This window comes from Pogoniulus pusillus, chromosome 41 (assembly GCF_015220805.1).
Source record: "Pogoniulus pusillus isolate bPogPus1 chromosome 41, bPogPus1.pri, whole genome shotgun sequence".
Taxonomy (NCBI): domain Eukaryota; kingdom Metazoa; phylum Chordata; class Aves; order Piciformes; family Lybiidae; genus Pogoniulus; species Pogoniulus pusillus.
The window spans coordinates 1,732,584-1,747,725 of record NC_087304.1 but is presented as its reverse complement, the minus strand read 5'-3'; the positions used below and the strand labels follow the sequence as shown (position 1 = coordinate 1,747,725).

The 15,142-nt window shown below is 53.9% G+C and overlaps 1 protein-coding gene across 1 annotated transcript in view; it reads right to left on the bottom strand.

The window, feature by feature from the left end:
- The window catches only part of INSR (insulin receptor), a 59,617-nt gene extending 47,353 nt beyond the window's left edge, over nt 1–12,264 (bottom strand). Inside the window, exons 1-2 of the mRNA XM_064175014.1 lie at nt 11,891–12,264; nt 4,209–4,760 (exon numbers count right to left, since the gene is read on the bottom strand). Coding sequence (XP_064031084.1) covers nt 4,209–4,760; nt 11,891–11,966 — 628 coding nt within the window. The 5' untranslated portion in view covers nt 11,967–12,264. The remainder of the gene's footprint in view (nt 1–4,208; nt 4,761–11,890) is intronic.
- Between the last annotated feature and the right edge of the window lie 2,878 nt (nt 12,265–15,142).

Sequence of the window (15,142 nt, the reverse complement as noted above, 5' to 3'; positions counted from 1 at the left end):
TTGGAAAAGACCTTTAATATCATCAAGTCCAACCTGTCACCTAACCCTGCTAATTACCTAACCCATGGCACTGAGTGCCCCATCCAGACTCCTCTTAAACACCTCCAGGCATGGTGACTCCACCACCTCCCGGGCAGCCCATTCCAATGCCAATCACTCTTGCTGGGAAGAACTTCCTCCTAACATCCAGCCTGAACCTGCCCTGGCACAGCTTGAGGCTGGGTCCTCTCATTCTGTCCCTGGTTGCCTGGCAGAAGAGACCAACCCCACCTGGCTAGGACTTCCTTTCAGGTAGTTGTAGAGTAGTAGGTAGTTTCTTTGCCATCACCCTCAAATCAAAGAGCTTTTCCCCAGTGTCCAACTCCACCATATCCTCTAAGGAACAATGCCTGTATCTCAGGCACTGTGCTAGTTTGAAGCTAGCCAGAATGTTTTGGTGAGAAGAACTAGATTGCAGGCTGTGAAAGGAGAACAATGATGTCTACTTCACGCATAGGCTTACTGAGAGATACAAGAAGAATCAAAACATAGATAAAGCACTTGCTTCTACTGCTGCTGGGGAACTGGCTGAGCTGCAGCTCTCTCTAGCCTCTTTGACTAATCCACTTTGCTTCCTAACCCCCCTGGCTGAACCTCCATTCTTCCTTGGGACTGGGGTGACGTTGAGAGGGGCAGGGGGAAGGTGAAGGGGTCGTTGTGAGCCCCTCCTGGGGACTCAGGTTTCTGGGAGGGGAGTTGTGTTTCTGTATTACCTTTTACCTTGTCTATTTCTGTCTATAACTGTATGTACTGTAAATATCTGCTTGTCTACTGAGCTAAGCTGTAAATATAAGCTTCATTCAATTTCCAGAGCCAGCTGAGTCTAGACCGGGTGATTTCCAAAGTGTGTGTGTGGGGGGGGGGGCAGGGAACACCCAAACCATCACAGGCATCCCTCCTCACATCCCAGGGATGTGGCCTTCCAGCACTCCCCACCTGCTCTCACTGCCCATTTTCACCTGGCCATTCCACTTTCCCTGCCTATCTCCTCACTCCACCTCCAGACGAGGCAGTGTGTCAAAGCCATCAGGCTGCTTCACATCAGCCCTGGCCAGGGGTGGCTGACTGGGAGAGCTGGCAGGAAATCCAATGTCAGAGGGTGACAGCCACGGAGTGGTTTGATTGCAGGAGAGAAACACGTGGAGAAAAATGCAAAATATGAAAATCATCTCTGGCAGATCTAGACTGAGGTCTAGGATGTGGCATTTCCAGCATTTTTGTTGTCTGCATTCTTCCACAAACACTCCCTGGATGAACAGGCTCCACCGACCCAGGAACTGCCTTTTCACAGCAATGAAAGCATAGAAGGGGAAAAAAAAACCTCCCAAAGATGTGGGCTGGAAAGGGACAAACACTCCAGAACGGCAACAGCACTTGGCTGCCACAAACAGCACAAGGCTAGACCCAAACTCCACACAGACTACACACTTCTCTGCCTTCCTACCCAAAATACAGCAGGAGCTGGCCTTAACTGAACCGACTTGCTCTCCACACCAGCACCAGCCAGTGAGACAGCAGCGAGGAAAGCTCCCAGGAACATCCCAGCCAGCCTCCAGCCATGCTGGATCCACCTACACAGCCCTGCACTCAGACACAGATTCCTCAATATTGCCACTGCTGTTTCAAAGCCTGCTGCTGCCCACAAATCATTTCAGTTCCTCCCAAGTGGTTTCATCCACAACCTTAGCTCCACTGCCTGTAAGAAGATCCTTTACTTTGTTGTCTTGAACGTGTTATCACCAACTGAAAAAATGTCTGGGCTGGAGCTATAGCTGCAAGGATGATTCAGAGTCTTGGATGTGTGCCGTGGAGATAATTACATGCTGCAACTGAAAGCTGGCTCTGGAGTTAACTGGGATATCTGTGCTGCTTCAAATCAAGAGATACCAGAGAGGCAGCAGCCACGTGAGATGTGGCAATGATAAGGTGAAGGAAACAGGGCAGGAACTGGTGTGGAAGAGATGGGGGACACTCAGGACCCCACTCTAACCCCAACTCTTGCCATCTGCCTTCCTACTCATGTGAGATCTTCCTGTGACATCTTTCAGCCCTGTGCTCCCTCCATCTTCTTGCAGACCCACAGAGTCATTAAGGTTGGAAAAGTTCTCTAGGATCTAAGTTCAGCTGCCAACCCAGCACCACCATGGCCACTAAACCCTGTCCCTCAGGGTTTCTTGAACACCTCCAGGGGTGGAGACTCCACCACCTCCCTAGGCAGCCTGTTCCAGTGGCTGACCACTCTTGCAGTAACGTTGGACTAATGTCCAACCTTCCTGCCCATCTCCTGATTTGCTGCAGCAAGACTCAAAGCTCAGCAGGCTGGAAAAGCTCCTCAGCCTGGGCCTTGTCTCTGTCAATTAACACACTCTGTAACATCAAAACAATCAATATTTACACATTCTTGAAGGATTTTTCTTCCTGTAGACAAAACAGCCAACAAGATCCCCTGGCCAGGAGTCCCAGCAGCATAACCCAGCAGGGCCATCAGTTCAGAGAGCAGCTGCTTCCCACACTCAGATCATAGAATCATAGAATGTCAGGGGCTGGAAGGGACCTTGAAAGATCATCTGGTCCAGCCCCCTGCCAGAGCAGGACCACCTAGAGCAGATCACACAGGAACACACCCCGACAGCTCCTGCAAACAGGAGATTTTGTGCTGGGTTTCTAAAAGAAGCTGTGTCAAACAAACATCTCACAAAGCCAGACCCTCCCAGCACTGACCTGGAACTGCCAGCCACAGAAAAAGCTTCAGTCAGATCTTTAACCTTAGGGAACAGCAGAAAACAGAGCCCAGGACTGTGTAAGAAGCCAGGGCTGGGTGCTGATGGCTGCACACCAAAGGAGTTTAGACACTGAGATGTTTTACAACCTCCTTCTCCACTCTTAGGAGGGGACTCATAAACACTTACCTGCATCTTGCTGTCCATACCCTGTGATGCCAGGGATGAAACACAACCACTCTGAAAGTAAGCTGGAGGGTTCGTGGGTGAGGAGGAGCAGTAGGGAAACCACATCAAATTCATTAGCTGCTGCATCCTGGTAGGAACTCCTTCTCCACTTCAGCCCTCAGCACTCAGAATTGCCCTTTAAAACCTGGCAAGAAATTCCCCCCAGCCCACAAGTTTCCTAATTCCGTCTCAAGACCCTGCTTCAGCTGGCCCCATGACCTCCAAACCTGTCAGCTCTGCCTCGAGTGCCTTTGCTCCCCATCAGCCAGACTGGGCATAAATCAAAGCAGAGAATTAGAACTAAAGTTCGAAAAACATAAATTTGTATGAAAGTCAAAGCACAGTTTAAAAACTGGGGGTTAGGGTTTGCAAGAGCAGCTAAGCCTCTGAACACAGCTCCTCCCCTGGATCAAACCCCAGGCTCAGAGCCCAATTATTTCATCCTCCCCAGGACTCCTGCTATGAGCAACCCCTCTCCAGGTCTTCTCCTTCTCCTTTTCCCTTGAGGTCTGACTTGGCTTCCAGCTTCTCACTCTGTGCAAACATTGCTCACTCACCCACATATCTTACACCTTTTTATGGCAGGAAGCTCTCAGTACAATCTAATTGCATCTTTCTAGAGTTGGCTTTATTCCATAAAGACTTCTCTCAACTGTTGTATTTCCATCTGCTGCAGCCCCTCAGACAGCCTGGGCTCTCAATCCCCTACCCCATACTAAGGCCACCAGACACCAGTTACACTCACAGGCTGTTACAGCTGTGACCTCTGGGCTGCCCTTAACTTCCCAGAGCAATCAAGCACCACACTTTTAGGTCCATTATACACAAGGCAGAAAGAACTGCTGGCACAGGCCTGTCCCAGAGGTCCTCTCTTCTCTTCACCTACCACCAATTTTGAGCCTTGCTTTTAGGAACCTGGGCTTAAAGGCAACAATTAAATCTTCTCCACAAGAGTACTGAGGCACTGAAACAGGTTGCCCAGAGAAGCTGCAGAGACCCCGAGGCTGGAAGTGCTCAAGGCCAGGCTGGATGGGACCTTAAGCAACCTGGGCTAGTGGGAGGTGTCCCCACCCATGGCAGAGAGGTCAGAACTGGATGGTCTTTAGGGTCCCTTCCAACCCAAACCCTTCTGTGATTCTGTGCCAGCAGGTAGCTGTTACCCTGCCAACAGACCCGGGAGGTCAAAGGGCAACAAACCACGAGTGGTGCTCGCAGCCTCACCTCGCTGGCAGCGGTCGTGTGTCCAGCAGCGCTCGATGAAGATGCCGTTTATCACCGTAGGGGGACAGTTGCTCTTCCCCTTCACAGTGCCTGGACACACATCTCCACACTCCTCCTTGTCATCCTTGTTGCCCACAATGTAATTGTCCTCTACGGAATCCAGAATCCTTGACCAGTCGATGGTGGACAGGTAGCACAGCTCGTTGTTCTTCTCGATGCGCACGGCGCCGCGGGTGATGTTCATCAGGTTGTAGAGGCCAATCTCCTTCAGGTGAACCATCTCAAAGATGACCAAGGCGTAGTTGAAGAACAGGCGAGTGCCTCGGATCACGGTCAGGTTGGGGAAGAGCCCCTTCAGGCTCTCCAGGCCATAGACACGGAACAGCAGCAGGTAGTCTGTGATCATGGTCAGCTTGGGAAAGCTGAGCTCACGGAAGTCCTCGGGCTTGGTTTTGAACATCAGCAGGATCTGCAGGTGGCCCTCGATCACCGTGCAGTTCTCCAGCATGTGCAGCCGGGTCAGGTTGTTGCGGATGTCCATGCTCCTGCAGACTGGGAGGCAAAGAACAACCTCATTTTACTTCACACAAGCTGATCTGTCCAGTTCTCTAAACGTCCGACCGCGCGGTAACGTCACCAGGAGCTCCTCTCAAGGGTTAGGAAATCTGCTGTGGGGAGCATTCCCTGCTCTAGGGTTACACAAGACTGAAAACGTGTTTCGTAACTTTTTCTGCCATCTTGAGCTCCTGGATGTCACCCCCAGCACGCCTGCAGCTGTATCACCACCCCTTGGACGTCACTTGGCATCCACAGGAGTCAGAGGTGGCTGTGCAGCAGAGGCTGTTTTCTTTAGATAGTTGCCAACAACACACCTACCTCATCTCAGATTGTGCAATTAGTGCCAGTGGATTAGAGGAAGCAATTTAGAGTGGTTGCAGGGAGGGGAAGATAGGAAAAGAATAATGGCTAGGAAATGGCAGTGTCTGGGAAGAGAGCAGGAAAACCTGGGAACAGGCAGAGCAGAGCCCAGCCCAGGGCCTGCCCAGGCTCTGTGGACAGCAGCACTTTCTGCCCCAGCATTCTGCTCAGGTTAGTGTTGGGGCTTTTATTGCTGTTATTCTCCCAAGGCTGCAGATCTCCTTGCCCTGACCACCTGGGCACTTCATTTAGCAGCAGCAGAGACCCAAAGAATGGCATCATGGACAACGGCACAAAGCACCAATGACTCACAGCAGCCCAGGCACCAGCAGAAGGGAATGGGGCAATTTTTGTTCACTCTGAGCACAGACAAGCAGGAGAAGACTCAGGGCCCCATGCCTGCAGAGGGCCAAAAGGCTCAGTGGCACAGAACAGATACTCAAACCTTCCTCAGCAGAAGGCTGTGGAAAGGCAGGGAACAGCCAACCTCTCTCCTGACCTGCTCTTTTCAACTTGTTATTTTTCAGGCTGCATCCATCCACTTGAGGGATCTGCTCTTTTACCTACAGCTGAGGCAGCTTCCCTCCACTGAAGAATTAGAAGCACAGAACCTTTACAACTCTGTCAGTGTAGGAAATGACCACATCACAGCTACGAGGAATCACCCAGCAATAATCAGGCTTCCCAACAGCCATGCAGAGACAGATGTTGTCTGACTCCTCCTGGGCTGACCCAGACCACTGCTGTGTGGGTTAAAAATAAATTCTATGTAAACTTCTTAATGATTATTCAAACATTTGTTCCACTGCAATAAAAAACCCCAAAACCTGGCAACACTACTGCAGGACTTGAAGCAACCTTCTTGCCCAATGAGACTTTCTGGCACCGTATCCAAGTCGTTTCATAAATTGCTTGCTGGAAGCAGAGAAGCAAAAGCAGTGCCTCAGAGCTCTGTCTCAGAGAGCAAGGCTGTAGTTGTGAGAGCAGGGAGGCAGAGCTGATGACCAGCTAGGAGCCAGCCCTTTGTTCCATGGAAAACCAGAAGCCAGCTGAAGGCTGTCATGCTGCACATCCCAACCACAGGCTGAAAGAGCTGGGAGAGCAACAGGTTCAGCTGAAGCACTTTAAATATTTAATCTAGATAATACTTTAGATAATGAAATACCAACTAAGGCATTTCCAAGGAAGCAAGTGTGTGACAGGGCGTGCCAGTGGTTTCTTCATGAAAGGAGCAACAGCAGATGAATAAATAAAACTCAAACACTGAACTTCATTGTAAAGGTCACCAGTGCAGCTGAAGCTATCTGATAAACCCCACATCCACCACCCTGCTTCTTCTTTGCTGCTTGCTGAGCTCACTGGCAAAGCCCAGCAGCCTGAGGTAGCCCCATGGCCAGCTGCTGTAGCCCAGTAGCCAGCGTTGCCAGGAGTGCTGACTGCGTGCAGCTGACCTCCAGGAGAAGGGAAGGGCAAACGCAGCCCAGCTCTGCAGACCAAGAACTTCTGTCTCCCAAGAGTGAAAGCTTTAGGCTTTTTCTGTGGCTCCAGGCCACTGAAAGCATCTGTACACTGAGCTTGGTTACCTGAGGCCTTCAGCACTGCAACTAGAGCCAGGAGTCACTAGAAACCAGCCATGAGCTGACCCCGAGAGCCTCCCAAGTCAACACAGCCTGCCCTGCACAGCCCCGGGGGATGGGGGTGAGCAACAGGTTGAGTGTGGATGGAAAGAACTGGCATGGTCAGGGTGAAATCCTGTGAGGGCTGGAGCTGCACTTCAAGCTACAGAAACCTTCCAGCCATGAAGCTGAGGGATCTGGTTTGAAGGAACAGTCCCAGGGGAGCAACTGCTGCCTCAGCCTCACACCACACAGAGGGCAGGGTGCCAAGCACCAAGGAAAATCATGATGCCATTTGGCAAAGGAAGGGATAAACATCCAGCAAGGCTTCATGGAGAGCAGTCTGTGTTCCTGCCTAGCAATATTCAATCTTCTGCACTCAGAAGTGGAATTACACTGCTGTGACTGACCCATGTCACTGAAGGCTTCTAGAGACCACCACTGATACAAGCAGCCAGAAAGCTGCTCAAAGATCTCCTCAAAACACAGCCACGCAGGGTCCAAACCTCAGCCAGCTTCAGCTCCCTGAAATACCTCCCTCACAAGACCAGAGAGAGGGTGAGCAGAGGCTGACAGAGCCAAGACTTTTGACCAGGTCTGTCAAAGAAGCAAAGTCTGCTGAGGCTGAAGCTAGAAAGAGCCAGGTGAGGCTTGGGAGTGAGCAGCACAGCTGTGAGAGTGAAATGATCCCAGAGTAGCAGGCCTAGGGCCACAGCCAGCAGCTGTCTGCACTTCAGAGCAGTCCTGTCACTGGTAACCAGCACTGCCAGCACAGAGCAGACAAGAGGCTGCACATCTTCCAACCAGGATGTCACCAGGATGTTGCTGCTGCTTTCAAGGCTCAACAACAGCAGCACCATAAACTGGCCCTTAGTCTGCTTCTGCTGTGCTTCAGGGGTTCCAGCCCTGGCAACTCTGCCCCAGGCCCTTCAGCAGAAGGCACAATCCCACCCCAGGGTCAGCCTGGTACAGAAACTCAGGAGGAATTTAAAACCAACTAAAGGTTTGTTTCTGAGCAGAAGACTAACAGAACTGCCTATGTACAAAGGTTAAAAGGCTTTAGACATTTCCCCCACATTTAGAGAAAATTATGCTCACATTAGGCTGGAGCAGGACAAGAAAAATCACCCTTGAGTGAAGAGCAGCTCTGTGCTTTTTCAGCCACCTCAAGCATCAAGGAGTTAAGAACATCCAAAATATGTCTTGTTTGTCTGTTTGTTGTTGGAGGCTTCTCAATCTTTCCATGCTTCTGAATGCTGTCCAGCAGTTTGCCCCTTCTGTTTGTGCAGTAGCTGCTCAAGACACCCCACAAATGTATTGTTCCCAAGACAACAAGCAGCGCTTTAAGCAAAGCAGGCAGAGTTTTTCCACAGCTTCTCTCCACAGTGTTTCCTCTGCAGGGAGACTGGAATTAATCACCAGTTCAGAACCAAGGCTAGGCAGGTTTGATCTCAGAAGGGTGAGAGCAAAGCTGAGCAGTCCACTGTAAGACAGACAGCCTGCTCTCAAAAATCACACAGACCAGCCCGCGGGAAAACCTGAATCTCAGCCTGATTCTCCAGTAGCAGGCCCAGAGCTATTCCTGCTCAAACTATTGGCAAAGCCTCTGCTAAACACAAACTCCTAAACTGCAGCAGAAACAGGCTCCCTGTCCAGCACAGCATCGCCAGAGAGGAAACTCCTCCATCCCTGGTCAACAACAAAACCGTGGCAGCTGTGTCCCACCAGAGCTCCCAGCAATAGCTGCAACCAGCCAAGGGCAAGCCACAATGCCAAAGCCTCTTAACAAACTTGTTTGGTAACAACCCTGAAGTACTGAATGAAGAAACTAGATCTGGTGTCAGAGGTTAGTCTCCAAGACAGAGGCTAACGAGGGGAACAGCTGGAACTTAAGCACTGTTTATAGTAAACCCTGTGGATACCAAGCCTGAGTGATTCACTGCTGCAGGGCTTTGGCCCTTCAGAAGCAAGAGCAGAGCCAGGCAGGGCTGCAGACAACCATCACCAACTACTCTGGACAGCCACCAGCTCACCCTGCGCCCTCACTGTGCTCTGCCTAGCTGGACAAACTCAGTGTTTCACGCCAATTACACTGCCTTGGATCAAGTCAAAAGCTTCTGCAGTTCCATACAAGGCTGACTTTTGGAAGTGGGGTTAGGAAAGTGGACAGAAACCTTTCGGGCATTCCGTGGGACAACTGCTGAGACAGGAAAACACAACAGGTTGGTAGGAGGACTGCAGGACAGGAGTCAGCACCAGCAGACCCTCAGATCCTCATCACCTCAAAGGCAGCAGGCACAGGTTTTACACAACATCAACATAACTTGTATTCTGCAAGAGTCACCCCAAAACTGTCCCCCAGAAAGCTCAGGGGTGTTACAGACTGCTCAGAGAGGCTGCTGGTGACCCTCTCTCTACAACAGCAGGAGGACACACCAGGGCAGCTGACAAGCAAGTGTTGCCTGGTTTTGACCCAGCCCTGCCCTCCTGGCACTTACTATCTCTGCTTCATGCTCTTGAGAGCAACATTTCATTCCAGACCGAGTCTCTCAACATCAAAAACTAACACAGGTTGGGGCTGAACAAGGAACCAGTTTATTATTGAATGCAGCAGTACAAAAAAAGAAAAATCTGCATGAGGCAGAAATAATGAAGCAGCAAATTATTTTAAAAGGCTTTTACTTCAGTGAACTTTGTCCCACAGGGATTTAGGTGCAGAGATCTCAGTGAGGTTTCTAACTGCCACCACCAGCAGCAACCAGAGCAGGGTTAAGGATGGAAAACTCACTCCTCATCCAAAGGATGCTTTTAGCATGCACTCCCACTGCCCATCCAGTTTGCCTACTGAGCCACCTGCGCAGAGAGCCTCTAACCAGAATCAGCTCAAAGAACTGTTTGAAGTGGAAGGGACCTTAAAGCTCATCCAGTTCCAAACCCTTGCCATGGGCAAGGACACCTCCCACCAGCCCAAGTTGCTCAAAGCTTCATACAGTCTGGTCTTGAACACCTCCAGGGATGAGGTATCTACTACTCCCTCTGGGCAACCTGTTCCAGTGTCTCACCACCCTCAGAGCAAAGAACTTCTTCCTAACGTCCAATCTAAATCTCCCCTGCTCTAGTTTCAAACCATTACCCCTTGCCCTATCACCACAGGCCCTTACAAAAAGTCCCTCTCCACATTATCTAAAAGAAATAGAAGGAAGAGAAAGACAGAGGGCATGAGAAGAGGCAGGTATGGTTGGCCTCGGGGAGGGGAGGAGAGCAGTGCTGCCACACGGCATGTTTGTAGGGAACGCTGGGCACAAGGCTCCAAGAAACCAGCCTCCAGGAGCTGGGTTGCTCAGGGAACAGCTCCGTTTGCTTACGCAGCTCTTGTCCGCACCTTCACCCTGAGCCTCCGCCGCAGCGCGCTGCCTGCCACCGCCGTGTGACCGCACTCAGAGCACGGGGGTCCAACACCAAAGCACCCGAAAGCCTCTGGCATCAGTAACCTTCTCGTCCACACTGTCTGTGAAACGCTTGACGAGGCATTTAGCACTGCGTGAACACCACAGAGCTGCTCCAGCCCGGGCTCTGCTGTGACACCTCGCACATTGCTGCTGCTCCTCCATCCGTGAATCGCAGAGCGAGGAACACGGCAAAGCGTTAGGCGGCTCAGAGCACAAACGCTCTCGTAACCCAAAGAGCAGAATTCAACTACAACAAACAAATAAGCTTCACTGTGGCGGTAACAACAATGGTGTGAAACCAGGACCCACTGGAGCAGAGCTGTGTGCGTTGCTGGATGGCAACCACCCTTCCACCTGCCCCCTGGTAAGGGGCAGGTCGGTGCACGCTCGACAGCTGGAGCTTACCCTCCCGAGGTGAAGCCCTTACACTGGTCTCTTTCAAGGCTTCCAAAGCAAAAACGTGCAGGAGGAAGAAACTGGGCAGGTTCTGAAATACAGAACTTGTCCGACTGCTGGAAAACAGAGGCTGTCTGCAGGGCAGGTCCTGCTTCGCTCCCTGGAAGCACACACCTCAACAGTGCCCACCGCTGACCTGCCTGCATCCGAACACACTCCCTTGCTACTGCCTTTTCCAATGGGAAGCTAACAGGTGGGACTGCCTGGGAGGCAGACACCTCACGTATCCAGTCGGCTCTCTCTGAATACCTGCACTGAAAAACACCTGTAAACATCACCCCGCATTAAAGCCTCTAAGGAGCACAACCTCCTGTGCAAGTCTGCTGAATGTAAGCCGTGGAACCAGCTCGTAAGGCTTAAACCGGTGTCAGTGAGGAGTTAACAGGTGTGTGACCTCCAGCACATCTTAGTGTCCCTCTCCGGGAACTCACAAGACCCTGTTTAAACACAGAGTCACTCAGTCCGGCAAAGACGTTTGCCATCGCTGAGTCCAGCCACTGACCCAACGCTACCAAGTCTGGCCCTCAGCACCTCCGGTCTCTGCCTCTGAGCTTCACCTTCACTACCTGTGGATTTCAAAGACTACCTCAGCGTCCCCCAGCTCTACACCTCCCCGCGCTAAAACCCTTCTGAAACTGGAGCTCTCCTGAAACCAGCCAGCGAGAACCGTGCCGGGGCGCTGGAGCCCAGCAGCCCTTCCCCGCAGCGGGGACGCGGCCAGGCCCTTTCCCGCACCTGACCCACGCGAGGCCCCGGGCAGAGGCCTCCTCGCCAGCTGCCGTGGCACGGCCGGACCCGCTCCGCTCCTCCGGGCCCGGCCGAGCCGCAGAGCGCAGGGGTGAGCGGCGAAACCCCCGGGCGGCCCCGGGGGAGCCACAACCCCGGCTCCAATCTCCGCCGCCAGCGAGCCCCTCCTCACGGCCCGCTCTGCCCCACCGCGTTTGGGGCCGAAAACGCCGACCCCGGGAATGAAGGTGACCCCCGCGGGAGGGCTGCGGGCCCCGCTCCCCTGCTCCGCAGGCCCCGGCCGAGCCGCCCCAGCCGCCCGCCCCGCGGCGCGGCCTGCCCCTGCCGCCCCCCCCCGTCCCCACTCCGCTCGCCCCGAGCAGGTACAAAGGGTAAGGCGGCGGGGCCGGGCCGCCCCGCGCCGCCCGCCTCGCCCCCTCCCGGCGCGGGGCCGCGGCCCTCCGCCAGCGCCCGGGCCCCGGTGCCCGCCTAGGCCGCGCCCCCGGCCCCTACTCACTCTCGCCGCGGCTCCGAGCACACCAGGCCGCCAGCACCACGGCCACGGCCAGCGCCGCCACCGCTTTCGGGGCCATGCCCGCGTCCGCTGCAGCCGCCGCGACTCAGCGCGTCCCGGCGGGGGCGAATCAGAGGCCGCGGGGCGGGCGCGGGGGCCGGCCTCGGCTTCGCATCATCGGCGAGAGCCCCCGGACAGGCACCACGGCCCCTTTATAGCGCCCGGCTCCTCCCTGCCCTGCGGTGTCGGCCCCGGCCCCGGCGGCCCCTTCCAGCGCAGGCCGGGCTGGCGGCTGCCTCCCTGGCCAGTAAACAAGGGGCTGCTCCCGTCAGCCGGGAGCGGAGCGGGGCGGCGGCAAGAGGCGGTGCGGAGCCCTGCAGGGGACGGGACGGGACGGGACGGGGGAGGAGCGGCGGAGGAGCGGCGGCATCCACCTGCCGGGGGCGGCCCCGCTGAGGCGGATGCGGGGCGGCGAAATCACCTCTCTTCTGGTACGGTTCATGCTCTGAGCTGTCCCAACCGAGGGGGGCAAGGCAAGGGCTTAGTTTGACTGAACTCCCCCCAGTGCCGGCAGTGTGAGCTGTGACGGCAACGACCTCTGAGTGCTTCGATCACAGCAGGGTTTGGGGTGGAAGGGGCCACGGCGAAGAGGAGAGGCCCTGCTTATGCAGGCATAGCCGCTGCCACCACTGCAGCTGTGGCTACGGAGCACAGCAGCTGCTGGGCTCGGTGTGTTGGGGCATCAGAGCTGTCCTCAGGGGAAGCCATTGCCTCCCGTTTCTGCTCTCACTGCAGTTCCTCAGGGGCACTTGAATGCGGAGGGGACTCAGAAACCAACTCGCATCGGAACGCTTCAGGAAATGAGGGCAGCTCAGGAGAAGCGGAGGCTCAGAGGTGGTCTCATTGCTGTCTCCAACTACCTGAAGAGAGGCTGTAGCCAGGTGGGGTTGGTCTCTTCTGATAGGCAACCAGCAACGGAACAAGGGGACACAGTCTCAAGCTGTGCCAGGGGAGGTCTAGGCTGGATGTTAGGAGGGAGTTCTTGACAGAGAGAGTGATTGGCATTGGGATGGGCTGCCCAGGAAGGTGGTGGAGTCTCTGTCCCTGGAGGTGTCCAAGAACAGACTGGATGAGGCACTTAGTGCCAAGGTCTGGTTGATTGGATAGGGCTGGGTGCTAGGTTGGGTTGGAGGAGCTTGGAGATCTCTTCCAACCTGCCTAATTCTATGATCTATGAATGGAAACAACAAAAGCATCTGTCCTCTGCTTGCAACTCGACCTGCTTTGGGACTGCAGACTTCACCCAGCCAGCCTGGGCTCTGTGGAATCCATAACCTGATGGGAACAGCAACCTGCTTTTGAATCATAGAATCAGACCTATCCAATTAACCAGACCCTGGCACTAAGTGCCTCATCCAGTCTGTTCTTGAACACCTCCAGGGTCGGAGACTCCACCACCTCCCTGGGCAGCCCATCCCAATGCCAATCACTCTCTCTGACAACTTACTCCTAACATCCAGCCTAGACCTCCCCCAGCACAACCTGAGACTGTGTCCCCTCCTTCTGTTGCTGGTTTGCTTGGTTCTGCCCTCACTGCCTGTCATGTAACAATGCTATCAGCTTACAGACTGGCCCAGGGGCATTAAAGGCTACAGAATTATTATCTTTCCCTAAAACACCTTTTTGAGTTTCTAATTATCAGTGAAGAGCATCAGGGTGGGACCTTCCCAAGATCTTTCCCACAGGCTGCTACATGCACCAGATCTGCCATCAGATAAACCAAGTGGCAATGAAGGCACAAGGAATCAAGCCAACACTTGCTTGCTCTTTTTGTTGGGTTGCTTTTTTCCTTCCTGATTTGTCAAACACTTTCCTGCTCCCAAGTTTCTCACCACACCATGCACAGCATTCAGCCTCCTGTCCTTTGAAGATGCTGCTGGAGCCCAAGGCTCTGCATCACTGGCAGGATGTTGCTGCAAAGGTTACCCAACCAACTCCTCAGTGACTGACTCTCAAGTGGAGGGAAGAGCAGAGCTGACCTTGGGAAATTTACCTCATCCTGTTTGGAGTCCCACAGAACCTTCTGCCAATCTCTTAATATAAAATATTTCACGTCATGGGCAGGCCAAGTTCCTTTCTTACCCTTCCTTCCGTGCACACCAGTGCCGATAAGGGACTGCTCCCGGCTCGAGGGGAGCGCGCTCAGCGGATGAGGATCCGGCCACCTTGCGTGCTAAGGACATGAGTCCCAGGTTTTTACTTCTGGGACAGGAAACAGTCAGATCCTTCTGGAAAATTCCATTGTTCCATTAGCAAATGCAGCCTTTGCTCAAGATGGAAGTGGCAGGAGAGGGCAGTTCGCAGTTCAAAGAAAGATGGAGGATGCAAAGGAGGTCAAACTCTCCAGGCCTATGCTTGTTGCATCTGAGTCTAGCTTCTGGATTCGTTCTGTTTGATTTTGGGATGTGACAGAGGCAGATGCAAGATTTGACTTCCTTTCCCCCCTTGTCAGAGTATTTTAATTCAGCACCAAACGTCTCAGCTCAGCACCGAGAGTTCCCTTCAATGCTACAAACCCTGGGCCCAGCTGTGAAGCAGGCAGGTGGACCTGTCTCTGGCCTTCAGCCTCCTCATCCTCTGTTCTTTCCTACAGCTTCCCACAGTACACCTAAGCCAGCCCCAGGCTTCTGTTGCACAACCCTTCTGGGTTTGCTGTGCTGGCTGCAGCCACCTGCAGCAGTGTCCCTCTCTAACACAGCACAGGGGGACCAACTGCCGGCGCTGGTTCTGCTCTACAGCTCACCCCCCCTCCTCACATCTCTTCTTTACACTAAGGCAGGTCTTTGCAGATCCAGAGTCAGAGCTGGGGGGATAGCCCTGTGGGCAGCAGCAGAGGGGCCCCAGGTGGCTTTGGTCAGCCAGCACTGCCCGTGCCCGTTCTGGGCAGCAGTCTGCGCCGTAGCTAGGAGCCCGCTCCTCACACGTGGCACGGAGCAGGCTCATCTGATCCATTATTCACTCACTGCTGCTGCTTCCCACTTCCATCTCCTGCGAGGAGGCAGCACCGGTGCCAGAAATGTCACGGCAGCACCATGTGACAGGTGGCATCGATTCAGCTGGGTCAGGTTTTAATGTCACTCCCGTGCGGCAGGAACACGGCGAGCCCACGGCGAGCCTCAGCGAGGCGGCAGAGCCAGCAGCCAGCCCAGCACTAGGCTGCAGGGCTCTGGGCTGGCAGCAGCACTCTGCTGCACA